The sequence below is a fragment of the Nipponia nippon genome, unplaced genomic scaffold (genome assembly GCF_047370975.1).
Source record: "Nipponia nippon isolate SJK-2023a ecotype South Korea unplaced genomic scaffold, ASM4737097v1 scaffold_2, whole genome shotgun sequence".
NCBI lineage: Eukaryota > Metazoa > Chordata > Aves > Pelecaniformes > Threskiornithidae > Nipponia > Nipponia nippon.
The window spans coordinates 45,536,180-45,560,963 of record NW_028262336.1 but is presented as its reverse complement, the minus strand read 5'-3'; the positions used below and the strand labels follow the sequence as shown (position 1 = coordinate 45,560,963).

The following is a 24,784-nucleotide window of genomic DNA, read 5'->3' as shown; positions in this document are numbered from 1 at the left end:
AGCCCAGGATAGCAGCACCATGCTCACCGTTCCTCCAGTCATGTTCTCAGTGCCTCACCAGACTTCAAAATCAGTTTGGGAATCTGTACTCCCCAGGCAGCACTACAATTACCAGTCTGGAGGGACCTGCATACCATCTGTCACTGCTTGAAAAGGCTGTGAACAAACTCTGAATCTTGAAATCTTCTAGGAAATCCTCTGTGTTAGCATTCAAAGCCAAATTCAAACTTTTATTGACAGCAGGTTGGCACTAGAATTACAATAACGTGTGGGACAGTAAGGGGAAAGGTGTATGAACAGTTACGCTAACACTGTCCAAGCGCACAATTACAGACATGATACACCTTTCAAAATCCAGATGGATGTGGAGAAATATTTTTGCTACCAAGCAATCACTGAGTAATAAAATAGCAGATGATCCAGCTCCTAGACATGAGATCATGTGCATTCAGGCCTCATGTTTCCTGTTATTAAAATACGTCTCTATTGAAGATAATCAGTGAGACCCCACTTAGTATGGAAATTATATCCCAGGCACTGACAGAGCTCTTTATTACCACTCTAACGCCATTCACTCAAATTGATTTTTCATATACAGGTAGGTAAAATTATATCCTCTTTGTGTTGCTTAGTTGCATTTAGTGTGGGAATCAGCATCACATTCCCCCCTCGCTGCCATACAGTGTTTTTATGCCTCTGGTGATTATCCTTTGCTCCCAGCACAAGGGCTATTAAACAGCTCAGTAGTGTCCCTAATTAGCAGAGGCATCAAGTTAGCAAAGTAAAACCTCTCTATCACTTCAAGCATTTTTACAATTATAAAAACTGTGAAACTGGAATTTTCTATATTCAGTGACTGTACCAATTGTCATCAACATATTTGATTTTACAAAAGGTCTTTTATTTCTGTTCAGTTCAGCCCTTTGCAGCAAAGCTTTATAATACCTCTGAAACAATTCAACAGTAGTTGTCAAACCTGTTTCAATTGAGTTGAATGGTTCTGAATCTAAAGTGCATAAATATATTTAAAGTGCTTCAGAGATGCACGAATCACCGAATTGTGGGTGTACTGCTGAATAAAATGTCACATTCTGTACAGAACAGTTTCATAAAAATACCATCGACTTTCCATATTGCATACAATGAATGTTAGCAATATGGCAAGGGACTTCCTTGGATGGAGAAGTTATATACTTTCCAGTCACATAAAATGAGAGGAAAAAATACTTGCTTACATAAATAGAAAATATATAGTCAGCAAGTGGCAGGTCAGTGTTAGTTTATATATAACATATGCAGTCTATTGCTCATTCAGAAAGCTTTCAAGATATGCGCGATGCATTAAGCTTGTCCGTCACTGAATTGGACAAAATCTGCAGAGAGAAATATGGCAACTGTTCGATAGCATTATACACGTTTTAGATAGACTCTAATGAGTCAGTTGCCAAAAGCAGAACATTTTTAAAAATTGGTGGGAGGCTATTTTCATACATTTCATCTGGAAATTGACCCCTGTGACTGCAGAATTTTTCCAGACAAGCTGTAGGCTGCCAAGAGAATTTTCTGCCTGAGGTAAGGTGTGCAAAAGCGTGATCACACAATGTTTTATTGTATGTGGATTTGACAGCAAGAACGTCTTTGTATTTTTAGCCAAAATTGGAATCTGTACTGAGGCTGCTAAATTTTACTTTCAGAATAAACAGTTGAGCTCCAAGTCTGCAGAAATCTCACTGAGTGATACAATTCTGACAGGCCTCTCACCACACATTGCGCCATAACGCTCTGCTGTAATAGGAACAAGCATGCCAATATTTTCAGGTGTTTTGAGCTACTGGAAACAAGTTTTCTTAAAACTAGGAGTGACTTAAAAAAGAGTTTTCTCTGATTTAGTCTTTCATTCATCAAAAATTCATTATTCACAGATTTCTAGAGACAATATTGTTTGGAATTTTTTATTTTATAGTCATGAAAACTTTATTTATGCTATTTATTATACCATTTGAAGAGAATGCCTCATCTATAAGATTCAGGAAGCAAACCAAGAGACCTAGAGTTAAAACAGAGTTGTTACTGCTTGGAAAAAATAAATAGATAAATAAGGCTGCCCCCACCATTACTACAGTCTAAAAATATACAGCATTTTAGGGACAGCTGTTTCAAGATGGTGTCATTTTAAGGTAAGTTCTTGTTTTAAATCTTGAATAAGATTAGGTACGGTAGATCATTAATCATACAATACAATAATCATCATGGTAACAAAAAATCATTAAAGCCAAAATTGCATGTTGTGCCAACTTGGATTTTTGGTTTAGATCACATTTGCAGCAACAATCAATCTTTTTCTCCTCATCTATTAAAGAGAAAGTAGTAAGTCATGCAGTTCATTGAATGCTTACTAGGCAAAGTGAAAATTCCCTGTGATTAGTCTGTGAATGGTCTGAGCTGAAGTGTCCTGTTGTACAATGACTTACCCAAATACTAGAAGGTAATACAATTAGAAACAGAAATCTTGACAACAGAAATGTTTGCATAAGTCTTACAATGTGTAGAAATGTTAAAGTTATCCATCTTGAGCTGAGTCGGCAGTTAAGTAGTTTTCTTTTATAAGGAATATTAAGGTCTGGTGTCCATTTAGTTAGATGCTGTTCTGCTTCAAAAATATTTGCAACAGAATAAATATGAATTCCCATGTGGTACATTCTTCCATGTGTTTTCCCCTTTGACCAAGCTACCAAACAAACATATGAAATGTGCTTGGCCAAGACTTGATTTCCTGACAAAATGAAACCTCATATTCCATTAAATTTTGCCCACAAGCTCTGTGTCCTTTTTATTTTCTCATCCATCTTTTGGAACTCTCTGCTTAAACATCATTGTCATATTTTTCCTTACCATGTCACCTTTATGTTCTTGCATGGATAACAGGGCAGCAGCTGTTTTATCAAACAGATATATGATATAAAGTTTTTCTGTCTTATTTAAATGCAGCTGTTTCTTATTAGAAATTGAATTGAAAAGCTTGGGTACTGGTAGTATACAACGGAGAAAATGGGTAGAGGAATAACATTGATTAGTCACATGTGCAATAACCACTACTTGTTTGATTTGCCAGTTGGTGTGAATTACATTTGTTAATGTTATTTGCAGTCAACAAAACTTTTGCAAGCTATTTTTCATCTTTTCTATTCAAAAAATACTTTCAGTATTTTCCAGTCAATATATGCCCAATCGTAATTATTTTGATGGCTGTATAAATATTTGAAAATCTGATACTTGTATTAGGAGTATTCTGTACACCTGTTGTATTTATAAGGTGTGTACAAGAGTTAAATTTGTGGCTTTTTTGCAGGTTGTTGTTTAATATCTCTGCAATGGTGCATTAGACTTAGCATACCCCATAATATTTTCAATTTTCCCTCTTTAGATTAAAGGAATTCCAAATTACAACAGCTAACATTTACAGAGTCAGCATTGACTGGTGTTTAACTCTCAGTAATGCTAAGGATGGAGTTTCCAATTACTGTTGTGAAAGTGAGTCTCCAAGTATCAAAATGTGTTTATAGTTTTTAATCTGATCTGTATGTAACTTGTAGATTACTGGAGTGAGAGTGATAAGGAGGAAGCCGACACTCCATCGACACCCAAACAAGACAGCCCACCACCCCCATACGACACATACCCACGGCCTCCTTCGGTAAGTCACGTGCAACTGTCTACAGGAATGACTACATAAAATGTCACTTTTACCTACTCTCCTGCTTAAAAGCATGTGCATGTGCACATTAGGGCACTCTCCAGTATATTTTTTGAGTCACTACTTGACTTAAGGCATTTGTTAAGTAACATGCATTGCTAACTTCAACAGCCATCATTGCTATTTCCACTGGTGCGTGGAGAACATGGATTTATAATCCCAATTGCTGTACAAAATGGATTAAGTTACAGAATTCTTTCTTCCTGTTCTTCGTTCATGATGGACCCCTACTCATCCATGCAATCCCTCACCGCCCCCTTATCATCTTCTCTGACAAAATGTTGTTACTTCAGTAACAACACAGACTCTTCTCTAAGGCACAACAGTTGTGCTGTGAAGCTTTACAGTAACAAGTTACCCTTGAATTTCCGCAGAAAAGCCAACGTAAAAATGTTCTCTCTTATATCCCAAACAGTGATACCAGTTGTTCTGTTGTGAAAAAGGAGGTTTCTCTATAAATTAGAAAAAAAGAGGATTTGTTTTTCATTTTCTTCTTGAAGAAGCTGTTGGTATAAAACCAGAGTATGGACTTCTGACTTATTCTGCACTGGGAATTTTAATTTTCATGTCCGTATACTCAGACAATGTTAACTAATGTATCTTCCTTGAATATAATTTTTAAAATGCAAAAATTTGGATTGAAAAATTGGGAAAGTCTGGGCAAAGAGAGTGTTCATGATGTTTAATTTGAATGCAATACTTTATCTTCCAAAATCATAGATCTTTGAACTGCACTGAAGCACTGCAGAGATGATGCCAAAGATAGCAAGACAGGATGACAACAGGCATTTGGATGGCATTTTTAAGATTTTTAATGGATAAGGCACATCTCTTCTATGTCTTCCGTCATGCCATATTCTGCAAAGTTTTCTGCAAATAATTGTGTTGGCCTATTTTATAGACTAAGGAACATAATAAGGATACTTAATATAACTAAGTATCAGTATTTGGCTCACAGGTGTGACGTGTAGATGTCTGCATGCCTTAAAGTTAGGATTAGGGCAGGTTAATCAGGTAAGTTTGTGCCTTCATTACTAAACTGGGTGCCATCAGTGACAATGAAAACTACATGATTATTACTAGCAGTAGGTCTTGGTCTACATTGATCTGAAGATTGCTCCATTGCTGGTGTTGTAGATGAGCTGCACAAGCCCTTACATGGAGCCAAAACACAGCCGACTCTCGTCCACGGAGACCTCCCAGTCGCAGTCGTCGCACGAGGAGTTTCGCCCGGAGGCGGCGGGGAGCGCCACCGACTCGCCGGTGCGCAAGACGGCGAGCCAGCGGCGCTCCTGGCAGGACCTCATAGAGACGCCGCTGACGAGCTCAGGACTCCACTACCTGCAGACGCTGCCGCTGGAGGACTCTGTGTTCTCCGAGGCAGCCGTGGTCTCCCCTGAGCACCGGCGGCAGTCGACCTTGCCCACCCAGAAGTGCCACTTGCAAGACCACTATGGCCCCTTCCCCCTCGTGGAGGGTGAGCGGATGCAAGTGCTGAATGGGAATGGGGGAAAGCCCCGAAGTTTCACTCTGCCTCGGGATAGTGGCTTCAACCACTGCTGCCAGAGCCTTTCAGTCGGTGCCACCGATCACCATGAAGAAGCACAGCAGAAGGAGGTGGAGGAGGAGGAGGAAGAGGAAGGCAAAGCAGCAGAAGAAAACCAGGAAGATAAAAGTAAGTATGGGATATTTCTGTGGCTTTTCAAGAGTCCTGTTCGTGTAACATAGAGGTTGTTTTTCCTTTTTCCTGTCAAAAAACCCCAACAGTCTTTCAACATCCCCCATGTTTTACCAGGTCCCCCTTGTCACACACCTCTTTGATCTGCCTTATGTGTAAGGCTTAATAATCAGACAGAGTGCTGCATGACCTCCCATGATCACCAGACACTTCCCCATAGGCTGGTCACCAATCACCTCCTACTAGTAATTCGTAGTTATAAATGGATTTTGCTTCCATGCTTTCTTCACACTTCCACTTGCACAGTGTCCTCCCCAACTGACACATGTATGTCTCAGGACATACATAGTGAGATTTCCACCCAGCCCCATCTGGGTTGTAAAAAACACTCAGTAAATCCTGGAATGCAGGGTCAGGCTGTCATTGTATAGTATGCAGGCAGGCAGGTCACAAGACAGCCCAGAAGCTGTTAGAAGTTGAAAAAGAGAGTGTATTTTCCCATTCCTCACCTTGTGATTTGTAGAGAGAGAAGTTCAAAAAACATTTCAAACAAACAAAAAAATTAATAGAGAACAACTATGTGACCAGCAGGGCTTAAAAAAAATTATAACACTGAGTAACTGTCTCTTACATGGCACATTAACTCCATAGATATTAGTGCTACTTGTCAAAAATAATCCAAATAAACAGGGATTGGAGGAGGTCCCTGCTCCTCCTGAACATGTAAACACATTTCTGTGTCTGTTTCATGCTCTGTCCTTCACTGTCATTTGTAGAGCTTCTCAGCATGTGTTGCTAGCAAAGTTGAGTTCACACCCAAGTTGTAGGGTCAGTCAGCAAAGCCTGCATCCATGAATTGTGGGGTTGTGCTGCGATTAAGTTACCTGTGGTGGCAAGGAGGGCAGGATGACCCCTGAAACTCTCAAATGGTCTGTGCTATCTGGTTCCTTCAAATTAAATTTTTTCATGGCAGTAAAGGAGTATAAAAATGGTAAAGAGATAGGAAGGGGTAATGAAAGCTTTGAATGATAAACTACCTACCTAAGTTAATTCATTAAGGTTAGCATCTTTGTTGAGCATTAAAATTCATGTGGACGTTATTTAGTCTACTTGGGAGACATCAACAGTTTTCTATTGCCCTTATGTCAATAGGTTCTAAACATCTCCAATTCTTGCCTTTGAGAAAACAGTGGTTTCTTTTGCAGGTATTAAATTTGATGCCATTAAAAGTTAAAAAAGGCACGATTTCTGTTGCGTTCATGCATGACACTTTCCGAAAAAAACATATATTTATTAGGGTAATATTAGACTCTTACTGACTGTGAAATGAAGCTGTCTAATTAACAGGGTTAAATTTCATCAGCCATGCAGAATGTTTTATCCTATTTTTAACCTTCAATTTCAGTTTTCAAATGGGTTTTTACTGATAGCAATAAAAAATACTTAAAAAAAAATTCCTCACAGTCAACGAAAAGGGTCAGGGAGACTTCCCACTGGAGTTCTGTGCTGTGTGGTCATTACTCAGAGATACTGTTGCAGGGCCTAAGTTGTTAGGTGTTTTAAATCTCAATTTTAAGGCTTTTGGGTTCCAGGTTGTAACGTTTTATAGCGTACAATACTAATAAAGGGCTAGTGCTTGATTTAATGGACCAGAACTTGGGCCCTTCTCTGTCTTTCTATACCAATTTCCAAAAAGGGAGAAAAAAGTTTAATTTTTGAAGTGGTCTTCCTGTATACATATACTTTTATTTTAGTTTGGGTGAGGAGGGTTTTTTTATTTGAAGCTTTAACAGGAAATTGTTTTTGAGGCATTAATGACCAGCTAGACAAGTAAAGTGCTTATGGTGAATTATTGACCATGAAATTATAAAATGAGAAAGAAAATACTGTTTAGTCTGTTGAAGAGTTTAAGTGTCGAATTGCTTGTTGCTAAGGCTGCAATGTTCTGTTTGCAATGCTGGCTCTTTCCAGTGCCCTTACCAGTAAAAGGCAGGAGGGATTTCATGCAAGTGGTGTTCTTAAGTGCAAAATCCCAGTTTCTGAGCTGAGACATTTGCTTATAACTGCTAAGTCCGCTAACAGGATGGGTGCCCTTGTGCGTGCTACATCATTGCCCCACTCGCCTCCATTGCTCTGGGAACACATTGCAACTGGCTGGAGAAGGGGAATCCTCTCCCTTCTAGAAATGTTTTAACCTCACCTTGAACCTTCCCTGACGTGGTATCAGATGAACCTTTTAAATGTATTTATTTGCCTTACACATTTGTGTTCCTGACGTAGTTCTGAGCTCTTGGATGATTATATGTGTTCTTGCGTGTACGTGTATGTGTTTTAAAGCTTAATCATTCCTATTGCTTTTTGTGCGGGACAAGGAATGCAGCTCCTTTGCAGTTGTTGCTGTACAAGTCAAATGTCATTGCCAAAAGTTTGTTTTCTCAGCTTTTTGTTTTTACATTCCTACTTTTAAAACCTCCTGAGTTTAAATCGAATAGTAAAATGCAGTCCTGTTTCTTCCAGCTTCTTTTGCAGAATTGTTTTCAAATAACCACACCACAAATTAGGAGCTCCGTGCTTTTTTCAGATGCTGTCCTCAGCTGCTACAATTTAACATAGTTCTGTTGACTTTCTACTAAAGCTACACTGATTTGCAACAACTAAGAATCTGCTCTCTGTTAATCACTGCTCTACGCCTTAAATAGATACTGCAAGAGTTTACTGACACTGCAAATAGTTCTGTGTATCAGCTCTGCTGTAATGCCTAGATATAGCATGGTAAACTGAAAATATGGGTTGTCCTTTCCTATGTTTATCCATTAGGATCTAACTTTGTTGCGTGTCAGTTCTTTTTGTCTTATTATATCACATTAACATTGCACTGCTAATCTTCAATGGATTGTTTTGTTTCCCTATTAAAATGACTTTTGTGTGAATCATTTAGATGTTCCATATTGACACGGTCCTGTAATGGTCTCTTGCTTTGTAACTGAAGAGGATTCTCTTGTGGGATATTTGTGTTTGTCCGTGTGTTTGCTCCTGAGGCTGTGAAAATGGCAGACAACATTCAGACCTGTGGCACCAAATATCCCTCTTGCTGTGTTGCTCAGAGGCCACCTGCACACGGAGAGCAGGTCAATGGCTATGGCACAGTGCATTGCGTTTCTGTGATTCAGTTGTGAAGGACAAGTTGGGCCTTTTTATGTTTGTCTTCTGCTAGTGAGAGGTAATAGAAGGAGAAAGCTGTGCAGCATGGCACTGTCACCCCCTTTCCCTCCAGCCCCACCGCTGTCTGTGCTCCATGTTTCGACAGATTTCACCACTTCATGCCAAAGAACACTTCTAGGATCTTCTTGGGAGACTATGTCTGGGTTTTGTCCCAAGAAAGCTTGCTTCATTTTTTGCTTTATTTTTTTAAAGTGCCTTTGATGGTGGTTCCTTCATTTTCAAAGACTTCTTTGGTTTGTGAGAAAGTAACAGGAATGACTAAGGATTTACCATTTAAGAGAAGCAGATACTAGGTCTCTACAGAGTGTAACTGGCTGTAGATCCCCCCAACTTAGCTGCAGAAAAACCTGCACCTTTTTTCCATACTCCCTGAAAAAGTCTTTGGAGAGCAGTAGTGTCCGTGGGAGGCTCTGGTGCTGTCACCTGCCCAGACACTGCTGGGGCCGGAGCTCTGTTGCTGGCTCCACGTGCTGCGGGACTGGCCAGAGCAGTATTGGCAACACCTTCCAGGGAGCTCACACCTCGGACCTGCAACGGTGTGCAAGGGAGCTTTCCAGGTATTTGGAGCAAGAAGAAATCACTTAGGCTGTCTTCCCACTGTTCAACCCCATTTCCTTCTGCATCATTCCTCACCTCTTTGTTCTCTTGCTTCTGCAAGTTTTCTGTCCTTTTCCTGCACTCTAAGTACTGTAATTCCTGCTGACGTGTGTTTTAGGATTTTTTTGTTGCTACCCCATGATCATAATTTTGGAGTATCTTCTATATAGGGTGGACAACTGTAACAAAGTCTTAAATAGATTTCAATAAATCAGTGGCTGTCCTTTTGGGGCAATTGAAGGGTGGGGGCCATTTGTTTGCTGCATTGATTTCCCCGCCCTCAGAGTGTTTACGAGATGCAACAATCTTCCACCTGTGACTTGTGTCACCTTGAAAATATTTTGCAACATTTCTTAAGCCTGGGCACACTCACCCATATTCCCTGGCATTTTCCTCCATCACCGTAAGCCCTTGTTCAGATTTACAACATCTGCCAGCATCCCACACAGCCTAGTGAGCACTGTCCCAGAGGAATACAATGGCCTCATGCTCCCGTCTTTGAAACTTAGCTTTTTACCTTAAACCACTGAAGACACTTGCCAAAGGCCAGGGCAGGAGCTGGTGCTGGTATTTTGCAGATCAGGGAGACGTCCAGACCCTGCAAAGAATTTCAGGAAGGCTCCCCTTGATGTCAGTGAGAGCTAGTCACTGAAAGAGATGTCAAATGTCTGCTTATGCTGAAGTACCAAGCCTGAGACTTTTTTCTTTTTTTCCCAGCGAAAAAATTAGGAACCAGCAAGAGAATAATAAGAGAAATGGAGAGCAATTTCTCCCATCCCACCTACCAGTCACCGAAATGAAACTCAAGGTGGCAGTGCTTTTACAAAATAGGATAGATGAGTTTAAGGAGTCCCATGACTAGTGACAAGTAGAGTTGAACACACTGTGCCCAAGAAGGTATATCCATGAGACATCTTAGGCAGCACTGGACTTCAAGAAGGACTTTGCACTAGTAAAAATATATATTCTGAATAAGATCAGGTATTTCAAATTCTGAAATACAGGAACAGGGAGGCTTGCCTGTTTTTAATGAGAGGACTGTACTGTGCAGTGCAAATGGTATCTCTCAGAAAGATCAACGTTTGCTAATTAAACACTACATTATGAAGTGGTACACTGTGTACCACTTCTAGGATTTGCTTCTCTGCCTTTTCGATAGGGTGTCTTTTCACTTTGGCAGGGTTTAGGCAACAGTGAAATGTGGGAGTCAGGATGAATAATGTGTAAAGCCTGGATTGGGCGCGCTGGAGTTGATGGGGATGTGTGTCTGAAATTAATAGGGTGGTTTGCTTTTCTGACAGCCTCTTTCCATTTTAGAGAGGATACCATTAGTGGTGTCCTGTCATCTGACCACCTAGTTAGTTTTATGTGCACCAAGAGACGAGGGAGAGACCATTAAGATACCGTATCTTACCCTCTGGAATTATTCAGATTAGTAAAGGTGTGCATGCCTGGTAGTGTCTTAAATAAGTGGAGCTATGAGAAATGACAGGTAATGTTTCACGTTAGAAATATTCCTTATGAGGCTGGCAAATAGCATGAAGTGCAGCACCCTCTGGGACACTAAGGAGGATGTTATTCTAACTTACTACATCCACTATCAGTTCTGTACAAACCAGAACATTTGCCGGGATTAGGGTTTTTTTGCTTGACATCCTTCTGGGCAGCACAGCCCGTGCATGCTCAGACAGTGAAGTAGACTAATGAAATGGCTCCTTTTTCTGAGCTTTTTTTTCGTGATCTGAATTTTCATTTCTAATTCCCATTCGAGCCTTCCTGTGGCACCTGACTGGGCATTTGCACTCCTGTGGGCTGAGGACCACCAGTGTTTCGTGCCTTGTCTGCTGGGAGGAGGCCTCCCTCCCTCCCACTGCCTCCGAGGGGCTAGATGCCGTTACCTCAGAACGACCTTGCCTAAAAATACTGCCTAGTTATGTTCAAAAATATGATCTTAAGCCTGTTGGTTTGTAGTGTAAATGGCTAGCCTGCACTGCTTTGGTATGGATAGTTTATATATTTACAAAGAAATTTTCATCAGTGGCTCACAGTTTCAGGAAGGGAGGAACCATGGAAAAGCAGGACAAGGCAGTGGCTGCCGTATCACCTGGTCTGCTTTTCAAAGCAAATGCTTTACACACAAAATGCCTGGTGGAATGGCATGTCTTCCCATATTCTTTTTTTTTTTGAACTAAACAATTCAGTGCTTCATTTGTCATAAGATCCAGTGAGATCCTATGAGAGCTGTTATATTTGAAAATGAATGGGTGGGGGGACAGCATCATTGATAATCTAGGTTATATGTCAGGCTAAACTTTTTTATCCTTGTTAAATTTTCAGATACATGTTTATCTGAATAAGAATTTCTATAAGCTTCCGGAAGCAACTGCATATTTGGGAAAATTGTCATCCCAAATAAGAGTTGCTTAATTATCTTGTGGCTGCCATATATGTGTGTATGTTCAGCTGTGTGTATAAAAATGTGTTTTAGACTATTTATTATATTAAAAAAATATATCGATAGGAAGCCTAACTTGGATAAACAAGTACTGGGAGTAGGTATCTTTCTTTCTGAGCATGTTCTTTAATTCAAAATATAAACTTTATAAAATAAAGCTCTTCCAATTCTCACATGCAAAAGAAACTCCATTATAGAAGTGGGTTTGTATTCTAAATAAAAATGATGGGGTACAAAACCTCTGATTTTAAATTTCAGTTCGAGGGAAAAAAATTGCCTGCAGTGTTTGAAAGCAAAATATTGAATTATTTACTGAGTAGCAATTCAGAAAGCAATATGGGCTGTCAACAAAAATAAAAGTAGTTTAATTTTATGCCTGTTAGTTTTTTTACATATGAATACATTTTACCCACAAATATGCTGTTGCCACATTTTAAATTTTAATTGATTTCCATTGCCCATGCTGCTAAAAATGCAAAGGAGAAGTGAATACCTACTCTTATTTTGCTTTTAATAGCTTTGGGTGTCATTGCCAACAAAGGTCATCTGCTTTTGCCTGAAATATCTCAATTAAATGGTCTTTTTACAAGCAGAAGAGAATTTCTTACATGGCCATTCTTATAAATTACTTCCCTTGCAAAGTATCCTCAATTCTGTTACTAAGTTGGTGGCTGTCAGTGGAGCCGTGCTACCAGAGACACCTTCGCGTTAGGTGGTGGAGCAAGAAATCTATGGATGTGAGAATCTATTTCTGTTTTTTCCTATGTTCTGCATTAATTCTCTTGCTAAGCGTTATGTAACCAATCTGGTTTGCCTTTAATTTTCCCATTTTTGTTGCAAGCAAACTCTGTCCCTGCCGCTGCCCTGTCTGAGTCTGGCTGCAGAGATGCTGTCCTTGGGAAAAGACAGCTCATAAATGGCAGACCACTTCACAAGCGATACAGGGAAGGCAGTCCAAGCCCTCTAGGGCTCTCTGTTTACCATACTGAAGGATATGTGATTGCTTCCCAGGTTGTTGGCCTGATATGTCTCAATAGCACTATAAAAAAAACTTTTTGGTGGTTGCAGATTCCACCCCCTCAATTCCAAATGAGGGGGGAAGCCTAATATAGTCACATTTCTTAAATGAGGATATGTAGCTTTTCTGAAATTATTTTGTGTACAAAAAGGAAAATCACACTGTTTTTTTTTAAATTAACAGATAGTTTCCCATTTAAAAGAGGGTTTTCCTCTCCCAAAATTTATACTCATGTTCATTTTGATCTCAAAAATGAAAAACATACATTGTTTTTAATCATTTACATAAATCTTCTCACTGAAACTCACTGAAAATTGTTTTAAAGACACTCTCAGATTTGACCACTGCACAATACATGAGGGAGCCATTTTTCACTGGGATTTTTTGCAGAACTGGGATAATTCCTCTTTGAGATGCAGCAGGGACTTAGCCTAATGTGAAATTTTCTAAATGCAAAGGAAACAGACACCTACAATGAAAAAAGTTAACCAGCTATTGTGTGCATGAGAAAGTTCTTTTGAAATGTATAATTTTAAAATTCTTAGCTTTTTTCAAAGCTAAAAAAAAGAAACTGTCTATAATTGATTATAATTAAATCAGAACAATATGACACGGTACCAGTAGGACTGGGAGAATAGAGGAGGACTAAAATCTTTTCCGATTCTATTTATTACATCTCCAGGTGGTACCATCTGCTGTCTGTGGCTCTCAGGTTCTTTCAAGGCAACTGTTAAAACATGCAGGGATGAACTTGAGGAGTCAGTAGGGCTTGGAAGGACATGGGAGGGATGTAGTTTTATTAAACTACTACCATGCTGAACTTCTGTAGTGTCACCATGTAAACGTGCGTTCTTGTTTAATTACTGTTCGTCGTGGGAAGTGGGATGAGGTATTAAAGCCCCCAGTGGGAACAGTCAGCATCCTGTGCTAGAATTTTTTTTGTTGGACAGGAGGACTGTCCAACTTTTTCCTGACTTTTCCAGGACTCTGGAAAAGCCAAATTTGTTACAAAGCTGTTTTGTTTGGTTTAATCTATTTTTAAAAAAGAAGTCCTCAGAGTTCTTGGATTTAAGATGAAGATTGTCATGGAGGCCTATGAAATAAATGTTACAGGGCAATTTTTTGTGAATTTTCCTAGCATCCCAGCTTGGCCTTTGGCTGACTTTCCTTTCCTTTTAGCCACTAGCCGCTGCTCCAGAGGGTCACAGATCTCATGTAGGTCGTGTGTCCAACCTGCCAGCCCTGTGCAACTTCCTTGGATACTCTTTGACAGCTAAAATGGCACTAGATGCTTATGTTTTGGCATCTTAATCTCCTTACTTGTTTCCTAAACATTTCCACTGCAGGAAGGCAGCATATGTAGGCTAAAATCTTGGCCCCTCCGAGGGCTCTGGTGAAGCTGTAAGTGTGCTGCACATGTCTTGGAGCCAGTGAGCTGGAAGTGAATTCAAGGGTTATCCAGTATAGCTCTGACCTCTAAATCTGGAGCCACTCTACCTGCCAAATCTGTCCTTAAACACCCCCAGCGGCGAGCATTCCCCATTCCGTCCAGACAGTGCTCTTTGCTGCATTGGAAAGGAGCTTTTTTTTTTTCCTTTTGTCTTAATGGATATTGAATCATTCCCTCTGCAATTTAAGCCTAGCATTTCCTTTCCATTATGGCATAGAAAACAAAACTGCTCCATTAAAGCAGTTCTTTTTTCAAGCTGAAAGGTTGTAATGAAGGTTGATTTAGTTTTTCTCTCAGATAGTGTTTTCTAGGCTTCTGACCCCTGTTGCTGAGCTTCCCTGGGTTTTCCAGCTGCCTCCCACCTCTTCTGGGATGGCAGCATCCAAGCTGGGTGCAGCGCACCTGGCTGAGACCAGGAAAATGGCTTCTCCCTGGGCATTTTATGCACTGTACTGCGATAAGTACCTGTTTTGCAACCATACTGTACTTCACATTTCAGTTCATGCTGTACAGTATCCCAGATGCTTTTCTGCTTAATGGTTATTTTTCTAATCATAGTTGAGCTGATTATTCCTGTGCCTATCACATATCCACGTTAAGTAGCTCATGTTAATAAAAACCTCAGGTGATTTAAAATGTCTAATTAATTGGGCTAAAACCAACCAACCAGCAAACAGATATGACATTTTGTAAAACTAACAGCCTGACTAGAGAAAAAAAAAAAAAAAGCCTTACAGACTAACTGGTGTTTGCCAAGCTCTGTGTCTACTCCCGTACTGTTATATAAAACGTGGCAAGGGATTTCATCCTTCCAAATCATTCCAACTTCTGAGACTGTCCTCCAGCAGTCTAGGAGACGTTTCCTTCCACTTTTGTGCTTGTGGATTTTAATAGGTTTATTCTCTTCCACTGTCCAGGTCATCAGTGTACTCTGGGTCTCTTTCTAGACACAGGGCAGGCTCAGGAAAACCCCACATAGTGCAGCCTTTCCTGTTAACAGCGAGCCTCTGGTGTCTCCTCCGTCTGGGCTTGGCTTTTGCTATCAGAGGACACCTCGGATATCAGAGGTTGCTCACTTCTGGGAGCTGTACTTCTAGAAGGAAAAGATTGTGCTGTGTCTCACATCCATTCTGCGTCTAAATAGCCAAGGAAGATGTTACCTGGAGATAGGTGAGGAACTGAAGGCTCACCCTTTTGTCATTTGAGATTTCATCAGTCCCTCAAGAAACATTAATACTCAGAGTTTATACTAACCGTGTGGGTTTTATTTGTAAGCTCTTCTGCTGTTTTTCAATATCAAGCATTGCCAGTCCTTATGAAACAAATGTGATCATATGGTACTTTATTTGAAAAAAAAAAAAAAGAAAAAGAAAAAGCCCTGTAATCAGGCAATTTTGCAAGGATCTCAGTTCTCATTAATAACAAAAAAATAGGTTTCTAGCTTTGTTTTTAAAAATTGTGGTTCAAAAGCTAGAAGATAAATATTGTTTGTCTCCTTTTGTGGCCCCAATTTGCGAGTTTTGGATCTTGTTGATTATAGTTAACACTCCCACATCATTGTACCTAGTGTGGTGCTATTAAATAGTATGATTTCATGGACAAAGTGTGAAACAAGTTCTCTGTGGGATCTTATTGTATTTACATGAAGAAAATGGCTGCATTTTAAGTAGGATAGTCGCTTTCTGGCTCCACATTTGGAGTACTGCTGGCACAAAATAATAGCAGCTAATTCTTTCTTCTCTTCTGGATTCCAGAGGGATGAACTTTGGCCTTTTGGAACACAAAATATTACCACTGATTTGTTTAAAAGCATCTGAGTTGTTATCACCATTAGAGAGCGAGGAAAGAGGCTGCCAAAAAGCTTCAATTTAAAACCACTTTTCAGCCAGTTTTTGAAATGTTGATTTAATCATGTGAAGATTTACAGGCATCAAGGAGGAGGTGAAATTAAGGAAACCTCACTTGGGAGATTTCTCCTGGCTGTAAATTCAGGGTTGGACAGAGATGAAGCAGCAGCACTGCAAGGCCTAGTGACAGGGTATGAGCAGGGAGGAAGTTTACCCTGATCGCTTTACCCAGCAAGACTAATAAGAATAAGTAAGAAAACTTAACTGGGGATCATTTTGCATTTAGTTCCGGGTTAAATGAAACTCGCATTTTGAGTGAGGTGGGATGGCTTGGGGGAGGCTCCTGGTACGGCTACTGGTACAGCACCCGGCTGGGCTTGGCGATGCCAGAGGCCCGTGTCAGTGGGCTCCTTGCAGGTAATACGGCATTTCCTATACGTGCAAAGCGGTCATTATAGAACATTTGAGAACTGGTGAATATGAGACCTAGAGAATTAGAGAGTATCTTCCTGTAGTAAAAATAGCAAAATCTGTTTTAGAATTCACATAACAGTATTTTAATAGCCTCTACATTTGGCATTAAAATGATATTTTTACTGTACTGATATGAACACTTGAAATCCAATATGAAAATCATACTTAATCTATAAAAAGCTTGAAGCTGATTATTTTGAGAATTCTTCTGTTTCTTTCCTCTCTGCTAGAATATACCTTGCCATTTGTTTCCAACTTTTAATTAAGAAAATAAATTTTAATTTCAAGGTGTTTTCTTTTTTTTATAATCAAGCTAAGTACATGCACATACTTTTACAGTACAACATTTATATTTTTAACTTTAATGTAATGGCTTTAGGGACAACTAGAGTAGCTGGTTTCTGTCTTTTCATAAGATGGAAAAGAGTATTTTTATTTATTTATTTCTGGCTGTGTAAAGAGCCTCAGAAAAAATCCCATTTAAATTTTTCATTCCCACTAAAGCTCTCCAAGACTAAATTTTTTTTTTACATTTTTTTGCCACTGAGGACTATGCTTACTTTCTCCAGTGTTACTATATGATCTTGGTATTTAATGTCACATTTCCTAATGTAGCCTCAAAAGTTTCATGTGATTCTTACAGGGGCTAGGAATATGTATTAATGAACTAGGATAATTTAACCATAACATAGATTTTTTTATACCAATACATTGAAAATTTAAATCTCAGAATTTTGACAATGGTCTATGAAATGGTGAGACTGAGGAATAAAAACAAAATAAAAAAACAGAAAATGCACTTCAGACATTAGTGCATTATGCATTAATAAACTGATAGTTTCTAAATTCTTGCTCACTTTGCATTTTAACCTTCTGCAGTTCAATTCACAAATTCTGCCTACAGATATGGCCACCTTACAGTGGCCATCATGAATCTTATAGCATAAACAAGCTATCCTTGCATCTGTGCAAACTCTAAGAAGCTGAGAAATATGATTCTATGAATATCTTGCACAGTCTATAAAATATGTGTAAAATGTCTCCAAAGTAAAAGAAGAGGAAAAAAGGATGTGTGTTAGTTTTCCTGGGAATACTTGTTTAAAGGATGGCTGAAATTCTTGGTTCAGTTAATTTTGAACTATTGGTAGAAGGCAGAAGGAAGTTTCATGGTTTTCATAAAGTGAAAAATTATTGCCTTGGAGACTCACAGTTTGGAAATGGCTTTTACAGTTAATGAAACTCAAAAATGTCAGCCACCTTCTTCTTGCTCTCCTCCAATTTCCTAAGCTTGTACATGTTGTGGCTAAACAAGATTATGGGATTTATAACGAGAGTACAAAAGTCACTTGAAATAAAAATTAGGCTCCTCAGTCAGTTTTGAAAATAGCACGTGGGTCCTTGATGGATTTCATTATTCCTGAACTTTAGGGGAGCTTGAACGTGGGAGGAAGAGGCCATGGTCAGATGGCCCCAGGCAGCCAGCACTGTCCCTTGGAGGCCTGTGACAGCTGTAGTCTTTGGGTTTCTACTCAGAGGAAAACAGGAGTGGAGAGGTGAGATTTTATATTCCACCAAGATTTGGCTCTTCTGCCATGGCTGCCAGAAGACTCTGTGTGTTTCTGAGCACAAGCTCCCCGGGATGATGGGGAGTAGGAGGTTGCTGAGAGTAACCCAGTGAACAAAGAAAGGAAAGCAGACCCCACCAAGGTGGTGGAGGCTTAATTTACCTGTGTAAAAAGAAAGGAAACACTTTCTAAAGGCCATGATCTGTAGTTCTTGTTGGGAACAGGAACCATCAAGGTAGGTGGCGAAGAGATGGCAAAATCTAGTGGACTGAGATGGAAGCAAAAGGCGGAAGACTAGAAGTAGGACATGAATCTGAAATGATGAGGATAAGCTATAGAACAAGTTCCTTGAGTTGTGATTGGTTTTTCAAATGAAAATTCCATCAGCCTTAATGCTCTGTGCCACAATTGAGGATGATGGTGTTATAAATCTTTCCCCCAGTTAGAAAAACTGTTTTAAAAGCATTTTGTTTAGATAGTGACACATTTCTCTTACAGGATAGCCTACTGTAAATGCACCCATGCTGCCTTTCCCTTTGTTTCACAGAATTATGCTGTGCAGCTGAGCCAAGTGGACGTATTTTATGCTGGGGCCACGTTCTGGTAGGCCATGCCAGTGCACAGAAGTGTTTCCTCAGCCCAAGTGGTCCTCCAAGGAGGAGAATCTGGCATAACCTCATAATTATGTTGGAAATCCTGTAATAAATATCTCTGTCCATAGTTAGCTGAGGTGACAGTTATTTTTGACAAATAAAACCTTCTCATAGTGTCCCCTTAGTTCATGTCTTCCAAAAGTATTAGCAGAGGCCTCTGGTGAACTGTTTTCTTCAGATGACTTACTGGGTTGTACCATACTGAAATGGAGTAGATATTGTAGAAGATGAAGTCATGAGCCGGTTTCTTTATTTTATCCTTGTATGTTTTGCATTTCTTCAGTCTGCTGTTGCTCATCTTTAGCGGTTGCCATAGCTAGCACTGTTATTGATGACCAGAAGTACATAGCCAGATCTTCATCTCTGTTCCTCCTGGGTTTCATTAACGTCTGTCTCCTCCTTCCAAGGCAAATAAAATTGTTGTAGTAGTTCCATGCTGAGCAGGGGAGGTTGTTGTCTGCACTGAGGCGTGTAACTGTGGATTTCCAGTTCTGAAATCCCCCCAAGGTTTCTGCACACACCTGCTAAAGGGTTGTTTTAAAAACCTTCAGATTAAGCTGACCATGTGCTTGCTGTATTTCATAGTTCACAGAAACATCTTGGTCACCAACATTTTTTTCATCACCAGCAGTTATGCTGATACAGTGCCTATTGCACCATAATGTAACCAGAACAGATAAATTCTTGCCTGTTCCTACCTTCTCATGTACTTCCTCATAGAAAACTTAAATTGAGAAAGTTCCTATTTTTCCACAGAGTTGTTGAACAGATGTATCATATAATATACACTGAACTTTGTGGTTACTCTCTGACCACAGTAAAATCTTTAGTATATTAGATAAAAGCAAGGACACCATAAAAGGTACTATGATCTCCATGTATTTCAAAATTATTTTCCTTGGGTCTCTTTTCCAGAAGCAATCTTGTTTTCTGTGCTTCTTTTACCCTAGTTATGAAAGATACGACATACATCAAAGATAAATTTGTAGCCTAATTCCACGTTGTTGCACCAGGATAACTCCTCCAGAACCTCTCCACCTCTATTTCTGGAATAAAAAACATTTAGGAAGACGAACATAAATTCAAGTCACTGCAAATTATGAAAGCATCAGTGACAAGTCTAATGCTGTAAAGACTCTTTGGAATACTGGGTTGTACTTCTAGCAAGCCCTGATGTTATACAGGAAAATTAGTGAGCTTATTGCCATCAGACACACAGCTTCTTTAAGAGAGATGTTTAGTTTCTTCTGAAAAAAACAAATCCTTGCAAAATTAAAAACTCACTAAGCTTGTTGTTTTTACTGTTTCGGCTTGCAGTCTAACTTTCCCATTCTGCACAGCAGATGTGGGCTTAGTAAAAATTGCCCAAAACATTGATTTGTGTAGTTCTATATCAGATCTCAGACTCTGAGCTATTTGCATTAAAAAAAAAAACCTGCAAGCGCAAGTGATTGCACTGAAGAGCATTGAGCCCCATGTTCCAGCTAAACCAGTTAGGTTGCCTTGAACAGTGCCTAAAAACATATTTCTAGGGAAGAGTTAAAGGCACCTCGCTTGTAGCCCTTGATGAATCATTCTTCCACAGAAGAGTTTTATCGATTTTGAACTCAGATGTACTTTGAGCTGTATCATGTGGCAATAAGGAGCTGCACATTTTAACTCCTGGCTGGAGAGAAAAGCATCTCTTTTGGTTAGTTTTGAACCTGCCACCCAAACTTTCAGATGTTCCTGTTACTGGAAAAAGCAATGATCAACCTTTTATCTCTTTACTTGGTGCATATATGTGCCCATAATTATCCAGACCTCTGTTACATCCACCTTGTTTATAGGGTGACCAAGTCTTGAACGGTCCTAGACCGTGCAGTCACACCTTGCAGGAAAAGCCTTTCACGCCACCAATAATCCTAGCTGCCCATAATCTCTACCTTTCTCAGTACTGCTTTTTGAGGTGAGAAGGTCAGAGCAGTACACAACCTTCAGTATGTGACACTTCAGGGATTTACACTGTGTCATTTTATTTTTTTCTGCTTTATCTCCACCACTTTCTATATTTATTCAGAAGTAGAAGCCAAACCTCCCAAGTTCTCTGTTTTTGTGGAAGCTGATTTGATTTTTTTAACAAATACTCTGCAATCATGGCTTTGCAATCCAAGAAGAGAACTAATGGGAACTGTTCTGCCTTATAGGAAAAAAAATAAGGTATAATTTTGATGTTGGTGATTCGTGAAAAGAGTGTGTGATGCTTGTTCACATACAAGACTGCAGAGGAGAAGGAAACTGAAAAAGACAATTTAGTTACCAAAAGAAATTAGCAGAGGACATAGCTAACTGAGCAGCTGAGGAATCACTCAGTGAGGAGGAAGGTTGCTATGGTGGGATGAGACAGAGCTCAGTTGCATGATATTCAGTGTTTTCCAGGCTGTAGAGATGCTAATATTTTCTTTGTTTAGTGATGATATTTTGATGAAATGCACTTAAGCAAACTGAAGTGGGAGTGAGTAGCAAATTGCAAATATCCACTGCTGAGCAGCTCTGGGTCATGCTAGAGCTTGCCCAGAAGAGGAGTGACCATGCACATAACTGGTCAGACGGAAGACACTTGGACAGCAGAAACCCCTCAGGACAAGCCTCCTTTGGCTGACCATCCTCTGAGGATGGCAGAGGTTGGTTAACTTTGAGGAAACTAAAGAGATTTTTTCCTGTTTGTGATCTAAAACCCCGGATAGGGTAGCAAGAGCTAGCAAGTACAGTCATGCTCTCTCATTTCCGGTTGAAAGCTGCCGAGATCCTATTTTCATTCTCCTGAAGAAGAAGAACACTTTTGACATCTCAAAAGATTTTGAGGAATGCGTGTCTCCAACACAACCCTGATGGTTCATGCTGGCGGAGGAGCTTGAGCTGCTGTAAGCAAAGAGAAATCGGTGCCTGGGTGCCAGTGTGGCCATGCTGGTGGGCCCTGTGCACTACTCCATCACCCCAGGAGGACAACGGGTCTCCACTGGGCTTGGGAGTATTGCCTTTGGCCCCTCAGGATGGGGCACTGAGGCAGGAGCAGGGCAGCCCTCCCACACTGGGGAGGGGTCAGATGTGCAGGAGGAGAGAAACAGTGTCCAAATCAGGTATTGGTGCTGTAATCTGTTCAACACAGGATTATTTCTTCTGTGAAACAATACCATCATAAGGAAGTATGGAAGCTGCACCTTGTCAAACAGAACATGTGTGACAGAAGCATTTTTTCTTTTTCGGAGATGCTTGGGGACAAATTAGGGAGGAGGAGGCTAACGAGAAGCAATCCATTTTCACACCAATGTCTTTGTACCTTTGTACAAAGATCACCGAGGATAAAAACCTGAGGAACTGGTGGAAGGAATTAGTGGAAGAGTAGGAATTCGTGGAAGTGCAGGAGTAACTCCTTCCTGGTTATCCCCAGCGCACCAAGAACTTAATTGGGATCTTCCCTTAAAAACCACTGAGCGCACCACATCCTCTCTTGCCAAGAGGGCCCTTGATGGGTGCCTGGATTTCAGAGGAAGGCTGGGCAGCAGGGCTCAGGGCTCCTCCATGGCTGGGCATCATGTAGCTGTGAAACCCTGGCATGTCATCCTTAAGCTTTGTCTGGGCTTCCTGACCAGTCTGACAAATGCCTTTTACCATCCCTTTCCATGAACGGCTTCCATGTGGTTTTCTGAATGGGTATTTAACCAGGAGCTCAAATACATAAGGTGATATGCAAAAGACTCCTTTGATTAGTTTTCTGGTTTTTTCCCCTCCTAAATTGTGTGTAGAAGTACTTTCTTAGCAGGCTTGAAGAGATACTATCCAATTAAAGAGATCATATTCACTCTAGCATGTTCAGGGATTTGAAATAACTTAAAATTTGTTATTTGTTGCTGTCTTTAAAGTTGAAATACACTAGGGAACTTCTGACATTTTCAGCATTTGACTCCTGCAAGAGGAGCCTTTAGCCTAATGAAGTCCCTGTGCAACCGGGATTTTCTCTTATTACACTGGTGAGGGCATTGTTTGGCACATGATAGGCTTAGGATACACTTTTTACAAAAAAATTGGAGCACCTCTGAAAACAGCTCTTGCATGTTAAAAATATACAAGCAATTATAAGCAAAAAAAGTAGCCATGTTTGGCTTGCCAGAAGAATACCTTACATAAAACCTTTCTGTGCAAGCTTTTTATGTAGAGATAATTATTCTCATTAAAAAAAAAAAAAAGTTAAATTCACCAGATGAAAATATATGCTTTCTGTATCTACCAGGTGTGAAACATTTTATCATTAATTCTTCGTTTTATATTCGCAAGTAGGTAATGAATTCACTGCAGCAAAACAAGGAGCTCACGGCTGTATTGGTCTGATGGGCTTTCAGGACAGTGTAGACACCTGAGAAAGCAGCTGAATCATTGTTTTAAAACAGGAAAGGAGATTTCTGCCTTATTTTTAGGGAAACTAAACTAATTTGAAGCAAGGTTTCTAAAAACAGTTTCTTTATATGCTAATTTTGTGCAGTGTATTTCAGTTTGATGATCTGAGGGAGGGGTTTCAGGTCTGATAGCATTTGTGCTGCTAAATATGGTCCTCCTCGAGCCTGGAAGAGACCTGACTAAATCAAAAATTGAGTTGGAGAAGAACGATATGACTTGCCTGGGAACGTGCTAGTACATGTGGAGAGAGAAGGGGATACCTTTGTTACATGTAGCACAGCCAGCCAGGGTTTGTTGTCAACATCTTACTTAATGGCCTCGCCAGATGAGTAATAACATGGTCCATGTTCTGTGTGTGTGCTTCTCCAGTGAGCTCGCAATTCAATTAAAATATCTCAACATGAGCATAATTAATAATGATAATTATAATCATAATGGTGGTGGTAATAATAATAATAATAATAATAATAATAATAATAATAATAATAATAATAATAATAATCTGTTCTCCCAGCTTTCCCTAACTGGGTGGGGTTTTACACCATTCATGTTGTACGTTTTAGGAAAAGCTGCTCAAGAGCCTCAGCAGAACAGGACATGAAGAGGAAGATGCCGCTTTTTGCTCAGTCCGCTCATTTTACCTTAGCCACGCGGTCTGACATCAGTAACTTAATGTTTATGTGATCTGTCTCTTTTATTGACCCACTCAGAGAAGAGATCCTCAGCCAGGATGGAAAGTTGCCGCAGTTGTCAGCAGCTGTGGCAGGGGTAGCATCTCAGTTCTCTGCCCTTGGACGTAGACAGGCAGTGGGGAGATGACAGTCTGGCCGTGCGTTATTTAGTCATGCGAGTGATTTTGTCAGTGTATTGGTATTTTTGTTGTCAGTATGGAAGGCACCATCAGAAACAGCAATTATGTTACTTGATGATGGGCTACTAAAATGTTCTTTATCTATCTAAAGTGGTTTCTAATGGTTGAAGTTAAAAACTTGTTTGTGTAAATTTAAATTTGACATGTCATAATTAATTCCATGCATTTGTTTGCTTTTAAAGCCCCGAGTGAGTTAATGTATAAAATTTCCCAGAAATATGCTGCTGATAGCAGTGATATAGAGAATAGTCTGTTATGATAATAGGACCAATTCTCCTTAAATATTCCTTATTAAAAAATTTGGTGATACAAATGCAAAAAATTAGTACATTACTTTTTTTTCTCAGGATTGAAGTCCAAAGCATTATTCAGGAAACACAGCTCCCATTTTTGTGCTGTATAGTAACTGTTTCATGGGGCAACAAACTGGAACTACAGTTCTTGCTTCATGATCAGGAAATAAAGACACGTCTTTCTTTTCAAGCGGTTCTCAGTATAAACCATGCAGGAGGTTTGGTAGATTAAACTGAACTTTATATGCCACTACAATCATGGCCTGGCTAATTGTAACTTATGAGAGTACTAAGAATTAGATTGAAAGGAGCCTCATCATTAGATGTATGTCTCATGTGCTTGTCTTTTGGGTGCAACATCAGCTTCTCCTGGGTGAGGCTTGTCCCATAGACATATGTAACTTAGTTTCAGTGTAATCCAGCAATTAGAGTGCCAATATGCAGAAATTTGAATAACATTCTCAGAAGTCATA

General features: G+C 39.8%; 1 protein-coding gene across 6 annotated transcripts in view; it reads left to right on the top strand.

The window, feature by feature from the left end:
* The window catches only part of CNKSR2 (connector enhancer of kinase suppressor of Ras 2), a 219,820-nt gene that overhangs the window by 172,262 nt on the left and 22,774 nt on the right, over positions 1 to 24,784 (top strand). For all 6 annotated transcript variants that reach the window (XM_087757718.1, XM_087757720.1, XM_087757717.1 and 3 more), the window contains 2 exons: positions 3,594 to 3,694; positions 4,892 to 5,429. In XM_087757718.1, coding sequence (XP_087613844.1) covers positions 3,594 to 3,694; positions 4,892 to 5,429 — 639 coding nt within the window. The remainder of the gene's footprint in view (positions 1 to 3,593; positions 3,695 to 4,891; positions 5,430 to 24,784) is intronic.